The sequence below is a fragment of the Neofelis nebulosa genome, chromosome 3 (genome assembly GCF_028018385.1).
Source record: "Neofelis nebulosa isolate mNeoNeb1 chromosome 3, mNeoNeb1.pri, whole genome shotgun sequence".
NCBI classification, from domain to species: Eukaryota; Metazoa; Chordata; class Mammalia; order Carnivora; family Felidae; genus Neofelis; species Neofelis nebulosa.
This window is the reverse complement of record NC_080784.1, coordinates 28,028,196-28,043,378: the sequence shown is the minus strand read 5'-3', so window position 1 is coordinate 28,043,378 and position 15,183 is coordinate 28,028,196. Positions and strand designations below refer to the sequence as shown.

The following is a 15,183-nucleotide window of genomic DNA, read 5'->3' as shown; positions in this document are numbered from 1 at the left end:
GAGAGTAAGTTCTATATATCATCATAGTTCTTCACCCCTAAATATGCCAGTATTTATTTCCTAAGAATAGGGATACTCTCTTACAGAAGCACAGGATCAACAGTATAATTTTATGCTAATACTTTAATACCTATCCTTCATATTCCAATGGTCTTGGTCGATTTTTTAAAAAGTTTAATTTATTTTTGAGAGAGTGTGATAGAGTGGGGGAGGGGCAGAGAGAGAGAGGGAGGGAGAGAGAGAATCCCAAGCAGGCTCTGCACCATCAATGCAGAGACCAACACAGGGCTCAAACTCAAGAACTGTGAGATCCTGACCTGAGCCGAGAGATCAAGAGTCACATGCTGAACCAACCGAGCCATCTAGGCACCCCATCAGTGGATTTAATGATGCTGTTTCTCTTCCAATACCAGATCCAACTTGGGGGAAAGACCTTAAGTTAGTTGTCCTATCTCTTGGGTTTCATTTAATCTGGAAAGTTTTTTTTTTTATTAAAAAAATTTTTTTTAAGTGTTTATTTATTTTTGAGAGAAAGAGAGACAGAGCGTGAGCAGGGGAGGAGCAGAGAGAGAGGGAGACACAGAATCCGAAGCAGGCTCCAGGCTCTGAGCTGTCAGCACAGAGCCCGACAGGGGGGCCTGAATCCATGAACTGTGAGATCATGACCTGAGTCAAAGTTGAACCTTTAACTGACTGAGCCACCCAGGCGCCCCTAATCTGGAAAGTTTCTAAAGCCTTTCTCTTTTATCATATTTACATTTCTAAAGAATCTAATCTTCCCACATTTTAATAGAAACTTTCTTTATTTTGAGACAGAGAGCACACACCATGAGCAGGGGCGGGGCATAGACAGAGGGAGAGAATCCCAAGCAGGCTGCGTGCTATCAGCACACAGAGCCTAATGTGGGGCTCAGTCTTCCATACTGTGAGATCATGATGTGAGCCAAAATCAAGAGTTGGACAGTTAACTGAAAGGGCCACCCAGGTGCTCCATTCCCATATTTTTTTTATTAGAACATTCCTCATTTTGATTAGACCAGGGTTATGCATTCTTGGCTAGAATACTGCATAGAGGATGTGCCCTTCTCAGAATATATCTGGAGGCCCACTCTATTTCTGTCTGTCCCTCATTAGTGATGTTAATTTTGGTCATCTGGTCAAGGTGCTGGCCCCCTTTCTCCAATGTATCATTACTGTTTGCTTCTCCTTTGTAGTTAATAAGAACACCATGCAAATATCATTTTTCTTATCAAAATTATCTCCTAGATTTAGCATCCACTTATGATTCTTGCCACAGTGGTCTCAAGATGATGACTTTCCAAATCCTCCCTCCACATGTCCTCATCTGCCCTTGGCTTTCTACTGTAAGCAAAACCTTCTTTGCCCCTTCATTTATTTACTTACCTATTTGTTATCAGTATAGAGTCATGAATTCCTATTTTTCCCTTAAAATTTGGCTTAAAATTTATTACTGTACTTATTTTGGTATTCCAACTGTTCCAGATTTGGCCAGTGGGAGCCCCTTCATGCTGGCCCTGTGTCCTTGTGACATGCCCTCACCACTTCATTCCTTTCTGGCATAACAGGATGGTCCAGGCTCACTTGTTCCTATTCTGCTTCAGCCCTGGAATTAGCTGCTTCTCCAGAGACGCTGGGTTCCTTTAAGTGGGGAATGGTATTAGAGACCAAGGTCTAGGTCTGAGTATGTTCACTGCTTTGAGGTTTTCTTGTTTTCAGCAGACAGTGCTAAGAAACATATGTGAATATATGCTCATATACGCTTACATATACTCTTACCCACATACCGACACATAACATGGATCTACCAGTGCACATACATACATTGGAAATAATGAGTTCCTATTGATACCTCCAATTTCAGTCCATCTCTACAGAGTCATTCTTACCATCCCCCCTATCGCATTTTTTATGTCCCTTCTTCCACCATGAGAATCCCAGGTCCCAAATCAAACATCAACACATTTACTCATTTGTTCAATCCTACAATGCACCTAAAGGCATTTCACTGCTTTGCCCATATCCCCACAATCAACATGTCTACTAAATGGAGTTCAGGATTTGTGGCCCACGACTGATGGCATATAATACTGTTCTCATATGTTACTTGTACTTAATTTCTCCTTTCTCCATTTTGCTTTTCCTCTTCTCCATCAGAGTAGTTAAGGTATCCATTTGGAATTCAATGAAGTTCAGACAAACTGATCTTTTTTTTTAGACAAATCAGTAGGCATTTAGCAGTACTGTGAGAGTTAGGGACTTGGTTGAAAAATGACAGGAAGTTTTCCTGCTTTGTTGACAATTTTACTTTGGAGCCTCAGGCAGTCGGCAGAATTTAATGTAGCTTTACAACTCACAAAACTATTGTCCTATATTAAGTGCCATGATCAGAAATATAGAGATTCAACTCATGTGACCAGCCTATGGCAAGGACATCCATCAGGAAAATTATTTAGGGGCACCTGGGTGACTCAGTGGTTAAGTGTCTGACTCTTGGCTTCAGCTCGAGTCACGATCTCATGGTGGTGGGATCGAGTCCTGTGTAGTGCTCTGCGCTGAGCGTGAGTGTGAGGCTTGTTTGGAATTCTCTCTCTCTCCCTCTTTCTCTGCCTGCCCCCCCTCCCCCAATTAAAAAAAAAAGTAGTAAAAATTCTAAAATAAATATAATATTTTTTTTTTTAAAAAAAGGAAAATTCTCGGGGCGCCTGGGTGGCGCAGTCGGTTAAGCGTCCGACTTCAGCCAGGTCACGATCTCGCGGTCCGTGAGTTCGAGCCCCGCGTCAGGCTCTGGGCTGATGGCTCGGAGCCTGGAGCCTGTTTCCGATTCTGTGTCTCCCTCTCTCTCTGCCCCTCCCCCGTTCATGCTCTGTCTCTCTCTGTCCCAAAAATATATAAAAAAAAAACGTTGAAAAAAAAATTTAAAAAAAAAAAAAAAAAGGAAAATTCTCTAAACAGAAGCTGGTCTTAGCTCTCCTCGCACCGACATTTTAGCGGCTCAGTTATGCTTATCTAACGAATACCATACCTGTTCACCTCTGTAGATGACATATTCAGCATATGCCAGCCCGTTCACACTTGGTCTCCCGATCACTGAGTGATGTCCTGGAGGGGCATGCGCCATTTTCATGGTGCTGAATTGCAGAAAGGATTTGCCAAGGGTCACTCTACAGAAAAGCATTTGTCTAAAGAAGAAAAGGAAAGAAAGGAAAGTGATGCTTTGAAGGAGGCACTCAATCTTAGAGTGATAAAATTGTTTTATTTGTTGATTTTATAAAAACTATTTCACACAAGGCAAGCTAGTTTAAAAGGTCACTTTCCAATATAAGTAGGAATGGGATGGGAGGTGATGACTGATTTACTATAAACAGTCAGCAGGCTCAATAGTTAGTTACACAACCAACGACAGCAAGTCCCTGGTGAGTTTTGACTAGCGGGACAAGAGAAATACTAGCAAAAACGGAGTTCTAAGAGGATGAAAAGGAGGAAACTGAAGCAAATAAACAGAGGGCAGATGCATCTGAAATTAAGGCTGGGTTTACTCATTATGAAGAAGTAAAAACAAGGATGAAATAAATAATAATAAAAGTGGATCATATACAAAACTACTTAGCTTAAATGTACGGCTAGGAATCCTCTACTTGGGAGAAACACCAATTGGGGTAGATGTTAAGTATTACAGAGAACACGAAAGGTTGACTGGGAAGAAGGTGTACTATATAAACTAGGGGTTGAGACACTACGGCCTATGGGCTAAATCTAGTCGGCCACCTGTTTTTGTAAATAAAGTTTTATTGGAACACAGCTGCACATTTATTTACATGTCATCTGTGGCTGCTTTTGCACTATAAGGGCAGAGGGGAGTCACTGTGACAGGGATCATATGGCCCATGAAGCCACAAGTATTTATTACGTGGCCCTTTAAAATAAACGTTTGCGAACCTTTAATATACACTATCAACACTTCAGTCAGTGAGACTGGTCACACTGTTAAATGTGTAAAACAGTATTCAGTCAAATGGTTTGTTTTTAGTTACACAAATCTATATGTTTTCAGTTACACAAATCTATCTATAATGATCTCTGCATTATAACCAACCAGAGATACTATTTTGAGCCCAAACTGTGCCAGACCCAGTCTAACTGGGTCCTGCCTGGGTTTGCTTTTTCAGCATGATGTTACCGATGACCCTGTGGGGTGCTGGCTCAGTACCGGCTGCATCTCCCGCAGGTCCCAGAGGAAAAGGTTTGGCTTTGTATTCGAGGGAGATGTTTGAGCCCCATTTCACATTATGGCGGCACTTGGGGGTCACTGGACCTTGCCCGCCCACTGCCATGGCTATTCTCAGTGCTTAGGTCACGGAGAGCTTGACCTGACAGGCCCCCGCCTCCTGGCTTCTGCTTCCTGCCCCGGACTTCCCCGGAGCTGTGGAGGCAGGAGAAAACGCAGGACCGGCCCATGAAGCGGTGGGCTGCAGACAGACAGGTGGAGGGTACTGGCTTCTGCTTGCTCACTCGCCGGCTTTGCGTGCTGTGCCGCATTCTGCAGACACAACAGCCCCAGACACAGGGATAGCGATGTCCCGTGGGGCAACTAGTGACAGTGCCAGACAAGGGCCAGCAGACAAATTCCTCTGTATCTTCCCATGATGTCCTATTCTGAGATGCAGGAGTTCACACAGCCTCCCTGAAGACGTCTCACGGACGCAGCGACCACCTGTGCTCGTTATGAAACAGGCCAACTCACTGATGCATCTCACGGTCTTTGCTCTGCCTCCTTCTCCACCTCACTTCGTGTGCCCTCGTTCCTGCCTCCCTGGTATTGCGCTTGCCAAGAAAGTGTTAGTACATCAGCTTTTGCTTCAGGCTCTGTTTTCTAGGAAATCCTGGCTAAGACATAAACCTATGTGTCTAGTTGTCATGGGCAACTGCTCATCTAGGCTCATTTTTATTGTTTATTTAGGATAGATTTGCAGCAGCAGAGAGTTTTTGCATGTTACGTATCCCTGGGAATTTCTGTGTATTATTAACCGTGGCGGCTTTAATAGAAAGATGTTTTTTTTCTGGACATACCGGATCCATCCTAGAACTGCTGACGGCTATCTTTTTATTTTTTTTATTTTTTTTATTTAAAAAAAAATTTTTTTTTTTAACGTTTATTTATTTTGGAGACAGAGAGAGACAGAGCATGAACGGGGGAGGGTCAGAGAGAGAGGGAGACACAGAATCCGAAACAGGCTCCAGGCTCTGAGCTGTCAGCACAGAGCCCGACGCGGGGCTCGAACCCCCGGACCGCGAGATCATGACCTGAGCCGAAGTCAGCCGCTTAACCGACCGAGCCACCCAGGCGCCCCTATCATTTTTTCATAAAGTAATGGAGGGCAGGAAGTTTTAAAGTCAAAAACTCTATGTATTTCAAGGCTATCTGGGTCTTTTTGAGCTTTCCTCTGAATTATAAGATCTCTAACTAACCTGGCTTTCCATCTGGTTAAAGAAAAATGCAATCAACGGCAACCTCTGTGATGTATAATTTGTTTGTATTTTTTCCAATGGCAGGGAAGAGAATGGCATTTTTTTCACTGACTTCAGAGACAGTGTACTATTATTCTCTTGACTTTGAGTTTTAAAATTCTATTTAAAAAGCTAATATTCGTTTGTTTACTATTAAATCCAAAGTTAATATTCTGCAATTAGACTTCTCAAGGCTGACTATATATCCTGCCTTAAACACTGCTAGCAACATCAGAAGGAAACTGAAGATTCAACTTGTTTATAGAAGTTGTGTCTTAGTTCAAATGTGTCTAATGCTCAAGGTTCTTCGACAGATAAAATTCTCAACCTTTTCTTGTTCTGAATCTGAACCTCAGCAAGTGACGCTCAGGGAACAAGTCCAGCTGGAGGGAGCTTCATCATAACCTATGACTGGTTGGCAGATACCTGGTTTTTCCCAGCCCCGCTGTTAGCTGTGCTGTCGTTTCTCTTCTTAGGACACAGGCTGATCAGCTATTCCTATCCAACCCCGAATCCGTGTGATCCATTATCAACACTGAGGATAACCTGTGACTTCAGCAGAGCCTGAGAAACTAATCCGGTTCGTGACCTGAGGATAGCAACCACTATACGAGACCCAAGGTGCTCACCTGTGACATATATAACACGAGCGATCTTTGTGCGTGGGACAGCCTGTTCCTCCGCCAATTCCATAAACATACTGGTTGCTTTTGGAGGAGTTTTCAGCAAAATAAATCCCGGCACCAAACATTCCTCCTATGTATGCATGTCGCTCATCAAACCCTTTATGAATAATGGCATTAATGAAAGGAGAACCTAAAAATACAAACACAGAAAGATCAGTTTTTGAGTACCTGTCTGGAGTCTCAATTAGCTGCAAACTATTTTGCACTTGGCACGTTAATATTAAGTAATTAGTGATGCACAAATGAAGTTGTAAGATGGTCTACCTTACATAAATTATTATCTTGTACTAGAATCTTAGCAGGGACCTACGGTGTTCACCAAGCAAGGATGTAATATGGATTCTGCAGATGGCAGGAGATTTTAGATACCAAAGTACAATGCGGCTTTAAAAATATAGATTTTACACGCAACCTTACTTTACACAAAAACAGATAATCAGATAAGCTGAAGCAATTATGCTAAACTATAATAAAAATATTTTGTCATCTAGATGGCTCAACTTGCAATATGAGTTCTAAAACAATTTCCGTGAAGTTATTTTCACTCTGCATGCCTTGGAAAGCCCGTACTAACACGCAATGCATTACAAAACCGGTAACGCAGAATTAAAACAAAAACTCAAAACCAGCCATTTTTAACAACACTGATACGGTCAATGACATCGGAATTCGCAAAAAAGCCCAGAGAGATAATGGCGGGCCTGACGCTCACCGTGAAATAGCATGCGCTCATTGTGATGGTTGTGATTCTCCTCAGACACTTCCTTTTGTCTGTGACAGAATCGTTCCCTCAACTTCTTGTTGACAACTTTTTGAATCTTTAAGGATGAGGAAGAAAGAAGCAAATGAGTGCAAAGAATGTCAAGTGGCAGTTTATAATTTAAAACGAAAAGTATGTTTTCTTTTAGGAAGGTTCAATTTTTGTTTGCTGAAAACATTACCTGAAAATGATAAAGTTGCCAGGTAGCATGACTAAGTTAACATTCTGGCTTTTAGTGACATAATTTTCAGCTCTGGCTTTTGTTACTCTGCACTAGACCTGGCTGTGCCTCAAAATCACCCAAAGAATTAAAGAAAAAACAGAGTTATTCCTAGACTCCGCCCAGGCTTGCCGAGTTTTAGGATACAGGGGCCTGCACGTCTACCTTCTTCAAAAATCTTTCCAGGGAATTCTGACGTGCGCTGGTGTAACTCAAAAGGGATAAGCCCGTGCTCAACAGATTCTACTCGTCTTTAGGACACTCCCTTGAAAAAAGCACATCTATCCTATATTATTGATCGAGATACTGAGACGAAGAGATATATGCATTCTGATACAAGCGCTGACTCAGACTGAAAATCCGGGCTCTGGACACTGCTCTGAGGTGGTGATAAAAATCACTGTCAGCTACAGTCTAAATATGTGGGTGGGCCAGGTCTCCTCACTGCCTCTGTACCAGCAACGGCAGCAGATCTAGACTCCAGTCTGTAGCTTTCCTCTTTCCACCCAGTCTCTGTTTCTAGCGACGTATGGTCTTGAGGGGTCAGAGGAAGGTAACACCTGACTGTCAGGCAACAGATGACCCGATTATCTTGGCAGTTTAAAAGCAGGATGCTTAGAAAAAATTTGTCATTTTCTATATTTGATTTCAGGCACACCTTGCAATCTAATTTTCACCCTGAAATTTTAAAAACTTACTCGAATGACATTGTATCTGTTGAAGATGCCACCAGCATTACCACCATCTCTGTGTTCTCGAATCGTACTTTGCATCTATAGAACAAAATAAAATAACTTTCTGAAAAGATGCCAGTATCTAAGTCTAAAGACATTCCTCTGTTGTTTTCAACATTCACCTTCTGTTATATTGTTTTACTGATGAGTCTCAGACTCAGCACTAAGAAATAAACGGGAGTTCACTGTAAATTGTTCAACAAAGTCTAGTGGATGAGTATTTCGGATGAGAAAATAAGTCAGAAATATAGATATTAAACCTCTACATTTTCTTTTTTCCTAATAAAAAAAAAAAGCTTTAAAAGCTTTTCCTGTCAGCACTGTGGGGAAACACAGAAATAAAACATCACACTAAGCCATCTCCATTGCTATTTTATGGGACTGAGGAGAAGCCACACCGGGGTTAAGTCAAACTTCAACTCCTCACATTCGATGAATACTCATTAAACTCATCAAACAAATGTGATTCTTAAAAATTAGTAAGTTTTTGTTCCCTAGGTGAGATACCCCGTATTCTCTCTTTAATCTGGGATCTCAAAGTGCATCTGCACAGACTGGGTGAAGCTGGATGACGTCTGCCCGGGGGGAGTAACCTTCTTCCGCACAGTCCTTGCTCTTCTCCCACGCTCCAAATTCAAAGGAATGATGGAAAAGTAACACGTTTGGAAGACCCAAGTTCCTCACAGAATTGACTCCAAAGAGTTAATTCTCCATCTCACTGCTCTATCTGTGAAGGTATTCTTCACATTTTTGACAGTACGATCCAAATTTGCGACCAGTAAAAGAAGGATCAGGCACTGAGCTGCTAGCAGATCTGATGCTCTCCTGACAGACTGGCCAGGCATGAGCTGAAAGACCACCTGAGGTAATAATGGTCCTGAACTTCCTGGGATGAGAATAATGTGAGCACCGATTAAAAGGCAGAAAATAAACAGAGAAAAATACGAAGGCATGCCTTTCTCTGCAAAATAACGGAATTGGTTAGGCAGCTTCTTTACTGTGACAATCCCACTGGCACTGTGTCTATTAGGTGTAAGAAATGAGGCATGAGCCAGCGGTAGAGGGGGAATCTCTATGGCATCTGTCAAGCAAGAGGGGCATCCATCAGCCTCACCACGGTGTTTCACACAGTGACCGAAGAGATAAAAGGTGACTCGAGGTATGAGGCAGATTTCATAAGCACACACGAACATTAGGTGTACTGATTTATAATCACATTTTATAACTTTGCATGAAAGTGAAAACAAGAAGATCTTTGCTATTCATGAGGCAAGATTCTCACTCCCTATCATTCTTAGGTGGCATTTTAACACTGGAAGAAAACAGTTCTAGTACGGCTCTTGTATAGCTTCAGGAAAGCCTCTAGGATGAAAAGACACCTCTGGCCCCCCTACTGGAAACCCTAGGCTTATTAAGATGTGCAAACACTGTGGCATAGTCCTAATTGCGAGTCCTAGCTGAATCGGGCGATATGTCACCATAATGGCTAAGGGAGATAGGAAAACAGACAGGTGAGTGATCATAAATCACTATAAGACCAACTTAGCTCTACTGGAAAAACAGGCTTAACCACAGATTTCAGGAAGAGAATGAAAAATTTTGATGTACATTACCTCTTCTTCTACTGACTGATATTCCTTATCCTCTGGAGCAAGATCCAGCAAAATAGTTCCCTGATTAACACAGTGAAAAGTCAGATAAGGGTTGGTGCCTGTAGGAAAGAAAAATGAATACGTTCAAGTCCACACTCCTCAGCCTCAATTTTAGGGAAAACTCTGTCATAAATAACTGACATTTTGGAACAAGTCTCAATTATTTGCAATTCAAACCTAATATATAAGGTTATATTGAACAGTACATCCAAAGACAAGAGCAGTAATGGAGATGTGTTTGGGGATCAACTTTATCTGTTCTTACAGAGTTCTCCAGCCAGGGCTCAACAATTTTTTGTTGAACTGAATTCATTCATAAACATACATGAAGCTATCTCTGATACCAAAGAGAAACACACTGTGATCACAATCTAGTCAGGTCTAAAATGTACGAATTATCCTGTAATAACTCTGTGAGATGGCTTGAGATGGTCACTTATAATCAGTTTAAAATACATTATTCTTGTTCATTTCATTATGCTTAATTTAATGCAGAGAAATAAGCGAGACTTAAGTTCAAAACCTGCTAACACTTAGTTTCATGTTGCTCTTGCAATTTTATTGGCTGCAGAGTGGCTAATTCAAGTTTTTCCCTTTTCTCCCTTTACTTTCCTATTGTAAAAGCACTTTTAACAAATAGAAAAATGATAAAAATGGGGGTCGACAAAGGGGAAAGATAGGAGGCTTGTAACAGCAAAGTATGGTGGGAGGAAAAAGGCTGAGCTGACAACTGTGAGTGGGGTGAAAGGTTCAGGACGAGGTCAGAGAGAAAGGTCAGATTATGAAAAGCCATATTACGAACGTCTGATTTTATCCTAAGAGCAACAGGATTCTGTTGAAAGGTCTTAAGCAATGGAGTGATCTGATCACACATTTTGAAAAGAGTCTTCTGAGTACATGCAGGGCAGGTACTAGAGGGGAGACAAAGGTGAGGGTCGGAGATAAGCTGGAAGGCGGTTGTGACAGTCAAGGAGACAGCTGACGGTGGCCAGGATTAGGTGACCTGTACTAGATTAGACAGCAGTGGGAAGCAGACAGAAGTGTAGATTCCAGAGATGTTGAGGGTATAAAGTGAGAGGGGAGAGGAGAGAACGAGTAGACGGCTAGCTAGAGCAGCGAGGGGGAGAGCCATGTCCATAACTAAGATGGGGCAGGCAGGAAGCGCTATACGAGCTGAGTGCATGCGCTCTGGGTTCAGACCACCTGAGCTCAGATGCCAGCCCTGACAACTTACTTGTTCCTTCTGAGATTTTACTGTTTTGTTTCCAAATAGCTTACCTTGTTGTCCACCTAAGAGTCTTTCTACTCCTTTGATTAATTTATGGCGGTGTCCATATGCATTGATGCCTATTTCTTTCAACTCCTCATGACCCATATCAGCCAGTACATCTAGTGTAATCTAAAAAAAAAAATGGAACAAAATTAATTGCTAAATCTTGAACTGTTCCTCAGTTCTTCCATTGGTCTTTAATGCTACAATATCCATCCAAATTAACAAATTCTTTTGTCTCCTTTATAAAACAACCTTAAAGTTGTCTTGATAATTTTATCATTTTTTAAAAATTTTTTTGAGAGAGAGAGGGTGCAAGCGAGTGACAGCAGAGAGAAAGAGAACCCCATGAGCGGCAGGGAGGGAGGGAGGGAGGAAGGGAGGGAGGGAGAGAGAGAGAGAGAGGGAGAGGGAGAGGGAGAGGGAGAGGGAGAAGTGGGGCTCACCCAAAGCAGGGCTTGCGCTCATCCCATGCGGGACTTGAACTCATGAACCGTGAGATCATGACCTGAGCCAAAGTCAGATGCTTACCCAACTGAGCCCCCATGTGCCCTTTATCAGCTTTTTACTCACATGAAAAACCCTCTGCTTCCAGCCGACTGTGAATTAAAGTGGAAGAAACAATGCTGTACAAATATAAAATGGTCACTGCTGTATTTCCTTTTGATTATTTAATTCTACCACCTTTTGCTTTCTTCAAGACATAAGAGAGAACAACCAGAAGCATAAAATAGGGAAATACCAGGTCCCAGTATCCAGCAGGTAGCAGAGAAAAATGGTAGGGGAATGGGAGAGAGGTTTATTAGCACGATGAAACAGAATGTGGCAAAAGGAGTAAGCAGTTTTAGGTAAGTGGGATTTATATCAAGATGAAGAAGAACTTCCCAGTGCTAAGAAATATTCAAGTCTGGAAAAGGCTGCCTTAGAAAGTGGTGAGATTCAGATGAGAAGTGTTTAGTTCAAGTACAGACCATTTTATGTAGAAGCTGTATACAAAATTCTGATTTGGAAAAGAGAGAGTAGATGGTTTTCAAGTTTTCTTTAAATTCCCAGATGTAACAGTCCCTGAAGCCTAACATTCTGTTGTTGTAAAACATAGTGGTTTTCAATTTTTGGTTCTTCATCCCTGCAAATGGAGATGATTAGTTGGCTACCATCAGGACTCAAAATCACCCATTTCCTTTGGTGGACGAACAGTTAACTGTGACTCTACCGCCACCCAGTGGCAGAATTCTGAATGCACAGGATGAAATCGTGGGCAACCACATTTCTAGGGGGCTGAACATGCAATTTTCCGGCTCAGAAGAAGCTGGCCCTCTGACAGTGCAGATACTACTTTACAAGATCAGCCTTTAATTTTCTCTTTCCTTGAAAAACTGAGAAATCCTTTCAGAGACACCGTTTTCCCAACTGAAATGAGATGTGTTTTATCTATCTATAGCATTCTCTACCTTTTTACTTATACATAACATTAAAAAAAAAAACAAAAAAACAAAAACCTGACAAATTCAGCCTGGAGTTCTGCTGATTTTTATTGTCAGAATGAAGTATTTATAATGAGTCTGATCTCAGTGCAGCAAGCATATACCACTCATTCTCTGGAAATAATTACTATATTGCTCTTAAGTGGCCATTTGAGAAATGATTGCTCCATTGTACAAAATGGGCAATTCGCTTCCAATCACCAAAAGGAAATTTTGAGCAGAGCTTTTAAAAAGCAACAGTTTTGAAATATACATCGTGGAGACAGACTAGTTCACACCATAATAGGAACCTGTACATTTTTAGCTACATGTAATTTAATACGCATTGGAAGCCATGCACAAGGTTGACTACATTACTGATGTCTCAGTTTTTCCTTCTAAACTTTGGTTCAGATAAAGTTGGTGTACAAACAGGATCTCAATCGATGTGGTAGCTTCAATCCAAAGAAACCTTAAGCTTTTCTGAATAGCTACATATTATGTATATCTGGAAGAAGCAGAAACCAGGCCAGCAAAGCATAGAGTGCTCTCTATGAGGTTCTAGAAAAGAAATGGAGAATGTTTAATATATTTGTTGATTATATAGCTCCATCCATAAAATAAATAGCTCAATTCCTCCTCCCAATCACCCATGAAGTACTACTGATATACTCATGAGGAAACTGAGGCCCAAAGAAGTCATAAAAACAGTACACGCAAGAGCGGAGATGGATTGTATCGGTCTTTCCCTTGCCTATATTTCTTCAAAGGGCTGACTGGAAAGCTAAAATAACATTTAGTTGCTTGGGGTTACATGATACCCAATTCGTCCCCATACTTATCAGGCAGTGGCCACTGGAAAACCTGAAACGATAAAGCTAAGGAATTCAGATTACTGTTCATTTGTTCACTCATTCATACATATTTAATGAATACCTTCTATATGTTAGGTATTTCCTTAAAAAGTAACTAAGCATTTAATTCTAAAACTTCCCATCATAGCTCAGAAAGGTAAATAACTGTCCCAAATTGGTAGTAAAGGACTGGGGCAAGTAAACAAACAAGGCAGTACCACAAAAGTTCATGCTATGTCCTCTACCAAGGAGAAGAGAAGTAAACACTAAAATACCGTACAGGTTGGTAAATGTTTTGGAGGAATCCTATGGGAACTCTATGGAAGGTTCTTACTTGATCAAGGCTGTAGGTAGGGCTGGAAAAGATGGAAGGAACAAGAAGGTGGTCAGGAAAGGTTCTTAGAAGGTAACAGCTTGTCTAAGAAGCAAGAGCTAATCAGTCGGAAGAAGGGAAGGGTATTTAAGACAAAGGGAACAGCGTACGGAAAAGGAAAAACAAGTAAGAGAATACAGAACGTTTGGGAGATTGTCAGCACTGGAGTCCAAGAGGGTGAGCATATAACATACACACAGGAAAAAAGAAGGGATGGATAGAGCAGCAGGCTAGGAATAGATCTTAATGGGCTTTTTAGATCAAGTCAAGACAGTATCCAAAAGCTCCTAGGGAGCCGTTTCAGCAGACAACACAGTCAAAGTTGTACTTGACGAGGAGGATGGTAGCATTCTGCAGGGTTTGGAAGGGAAAGGGACTGTGTGAACAAGGTCAAGATGGAGTGGAGTGGAAGGGAGGGATCAGAGAAAAATTTCAAAAAGAGATGACAGGGCCTGGTAAAGAGAAATGGTTAACATAAAAAAAAAAAGGAATAGGAGTAGAGATTATCCCAAAAGTCTGAAAATTGGTGAATCTGAGATTATCCTATCAATAAAAGAAATGTAAATATCCAATATAAGGCAGGTTAGATGGGTTTTAGATATGTTGGTCCAAGATTTAGGGCTTTTATACTATTAGAAATAGATTTTTTGAAAATTATCTTTTACTCACTTCAAAAATAACTTTATTATATCTAGGAAATCACAAGTTTCTTGCGCTAGTTATTTATATCTAGCACACATTAAAATCAAATTGATCAAACCTGTCAGACTAGCTTACTATCAAAAGGAAAAAAATGACAACTGTTGGCAAGGATGTGGAGAAAAGGGAATTGCTGTTGGTGGGAATGTAAACTGGTGCAGCCACTGTGGAAAGCTGTATGGGGGATCCTCAAAAGATTAAAAATAGAACTACCCTATCATCCAGCAATTCTACTTCTGGGTATTTATCTAAAGAAAATAAAAACACCAACTCAAAGAGACAGATGAGCCCCTGTGTTCACTGCAGCATTATTTACAATAGCCAAGATATGGAAGTAACCCAAGTGTCCATTAACAGATGAATGGCTACAGGTGTGGTGTATTTATACACAATATTACTCAGCCATAAAGAAGAAGGAAATCTTGCCATTCACGACAACATGGATGGACTTAGAGGGTATTATGCTAAGTGAAATAAGTCAGAGAGAGGAAGACAAATATATGATTTCACTTATATGTTGAATCTAAAAGAGAAAACAGAAACAGACCCACAGACATAGGAAGGAAACTTGGTTACCAGAGGAGGTAGGGGTGGGGAGTTGGGCAAGCAGATGAAAGGGATTAAGAGGCGCAAACCTCCAGTTATAAAATACATAAGTCATGGGGATGCAATGTACAGCATAAGGAATATAGTCAATAACATGGTAATAACTTTGTATGGTGACAGATGTAACTAGACTTATGGGGATAATTTTATCATGTATAAAAATATCAAATCACTATGATGTACTCCTGAAACTAATAAATGCCATAGGTCAATTATACTTCAATTAAAAAAATCAAATTATAATCTTTAAAATAAGGATTATCCATGTATCAATGCAATCATCTTGCATATAAAGCAAGCATCATTTTAGGCAGGTTGCCTTTTGTTTCTAATATCTGTT

At 41.0% G+C, this 15,183-nt stretch overlaps 1 protein-coding gene across 2 annotated transcripts in view; it reads right to left on the bottom strand.

Annotated features, from left to right (window-relative positions):
- Positions 1 to 15,183, bottom strand: part of TNKS (tankyrase) — a 215,731-nt gene that overhangs the window by 10,952 nt on the left and 189,596 nt on the right. For both annotated transcript variants that reach the window (XM_058720163.1, XM_058720162.1), the window contains exons 21-26: positions 10,857 to 10,977; positions 9,540 to 9,637; positions 7,891 to 7,965; positions 6,925 to 7,030; positions 6,156 to 6,342; positions 3,044 to 3,200 (exon numbers count right to left, since the gene is read on the bottom strand). In XM_058720163.1, the coding sequence (XP_058576146.1) occupies positions 3,044 to 3,200; positions 6,156 to 6,342; positions 6,925 to 7,030; positions 7,891 to 7,965; positions 9,540 to 9,637; positions 10,857 to 10,977 (744 nt within the window). The remainder of the gene's footprint in view (positions 1 to 3,043; positions 3,201 to 6,155; positions 6,343 to 6,924; positions 7,031 to 7,890; positions 7,966 to 9,539; positions 9,638 to 10,856; positions 10,978 to 15,183) is intronic.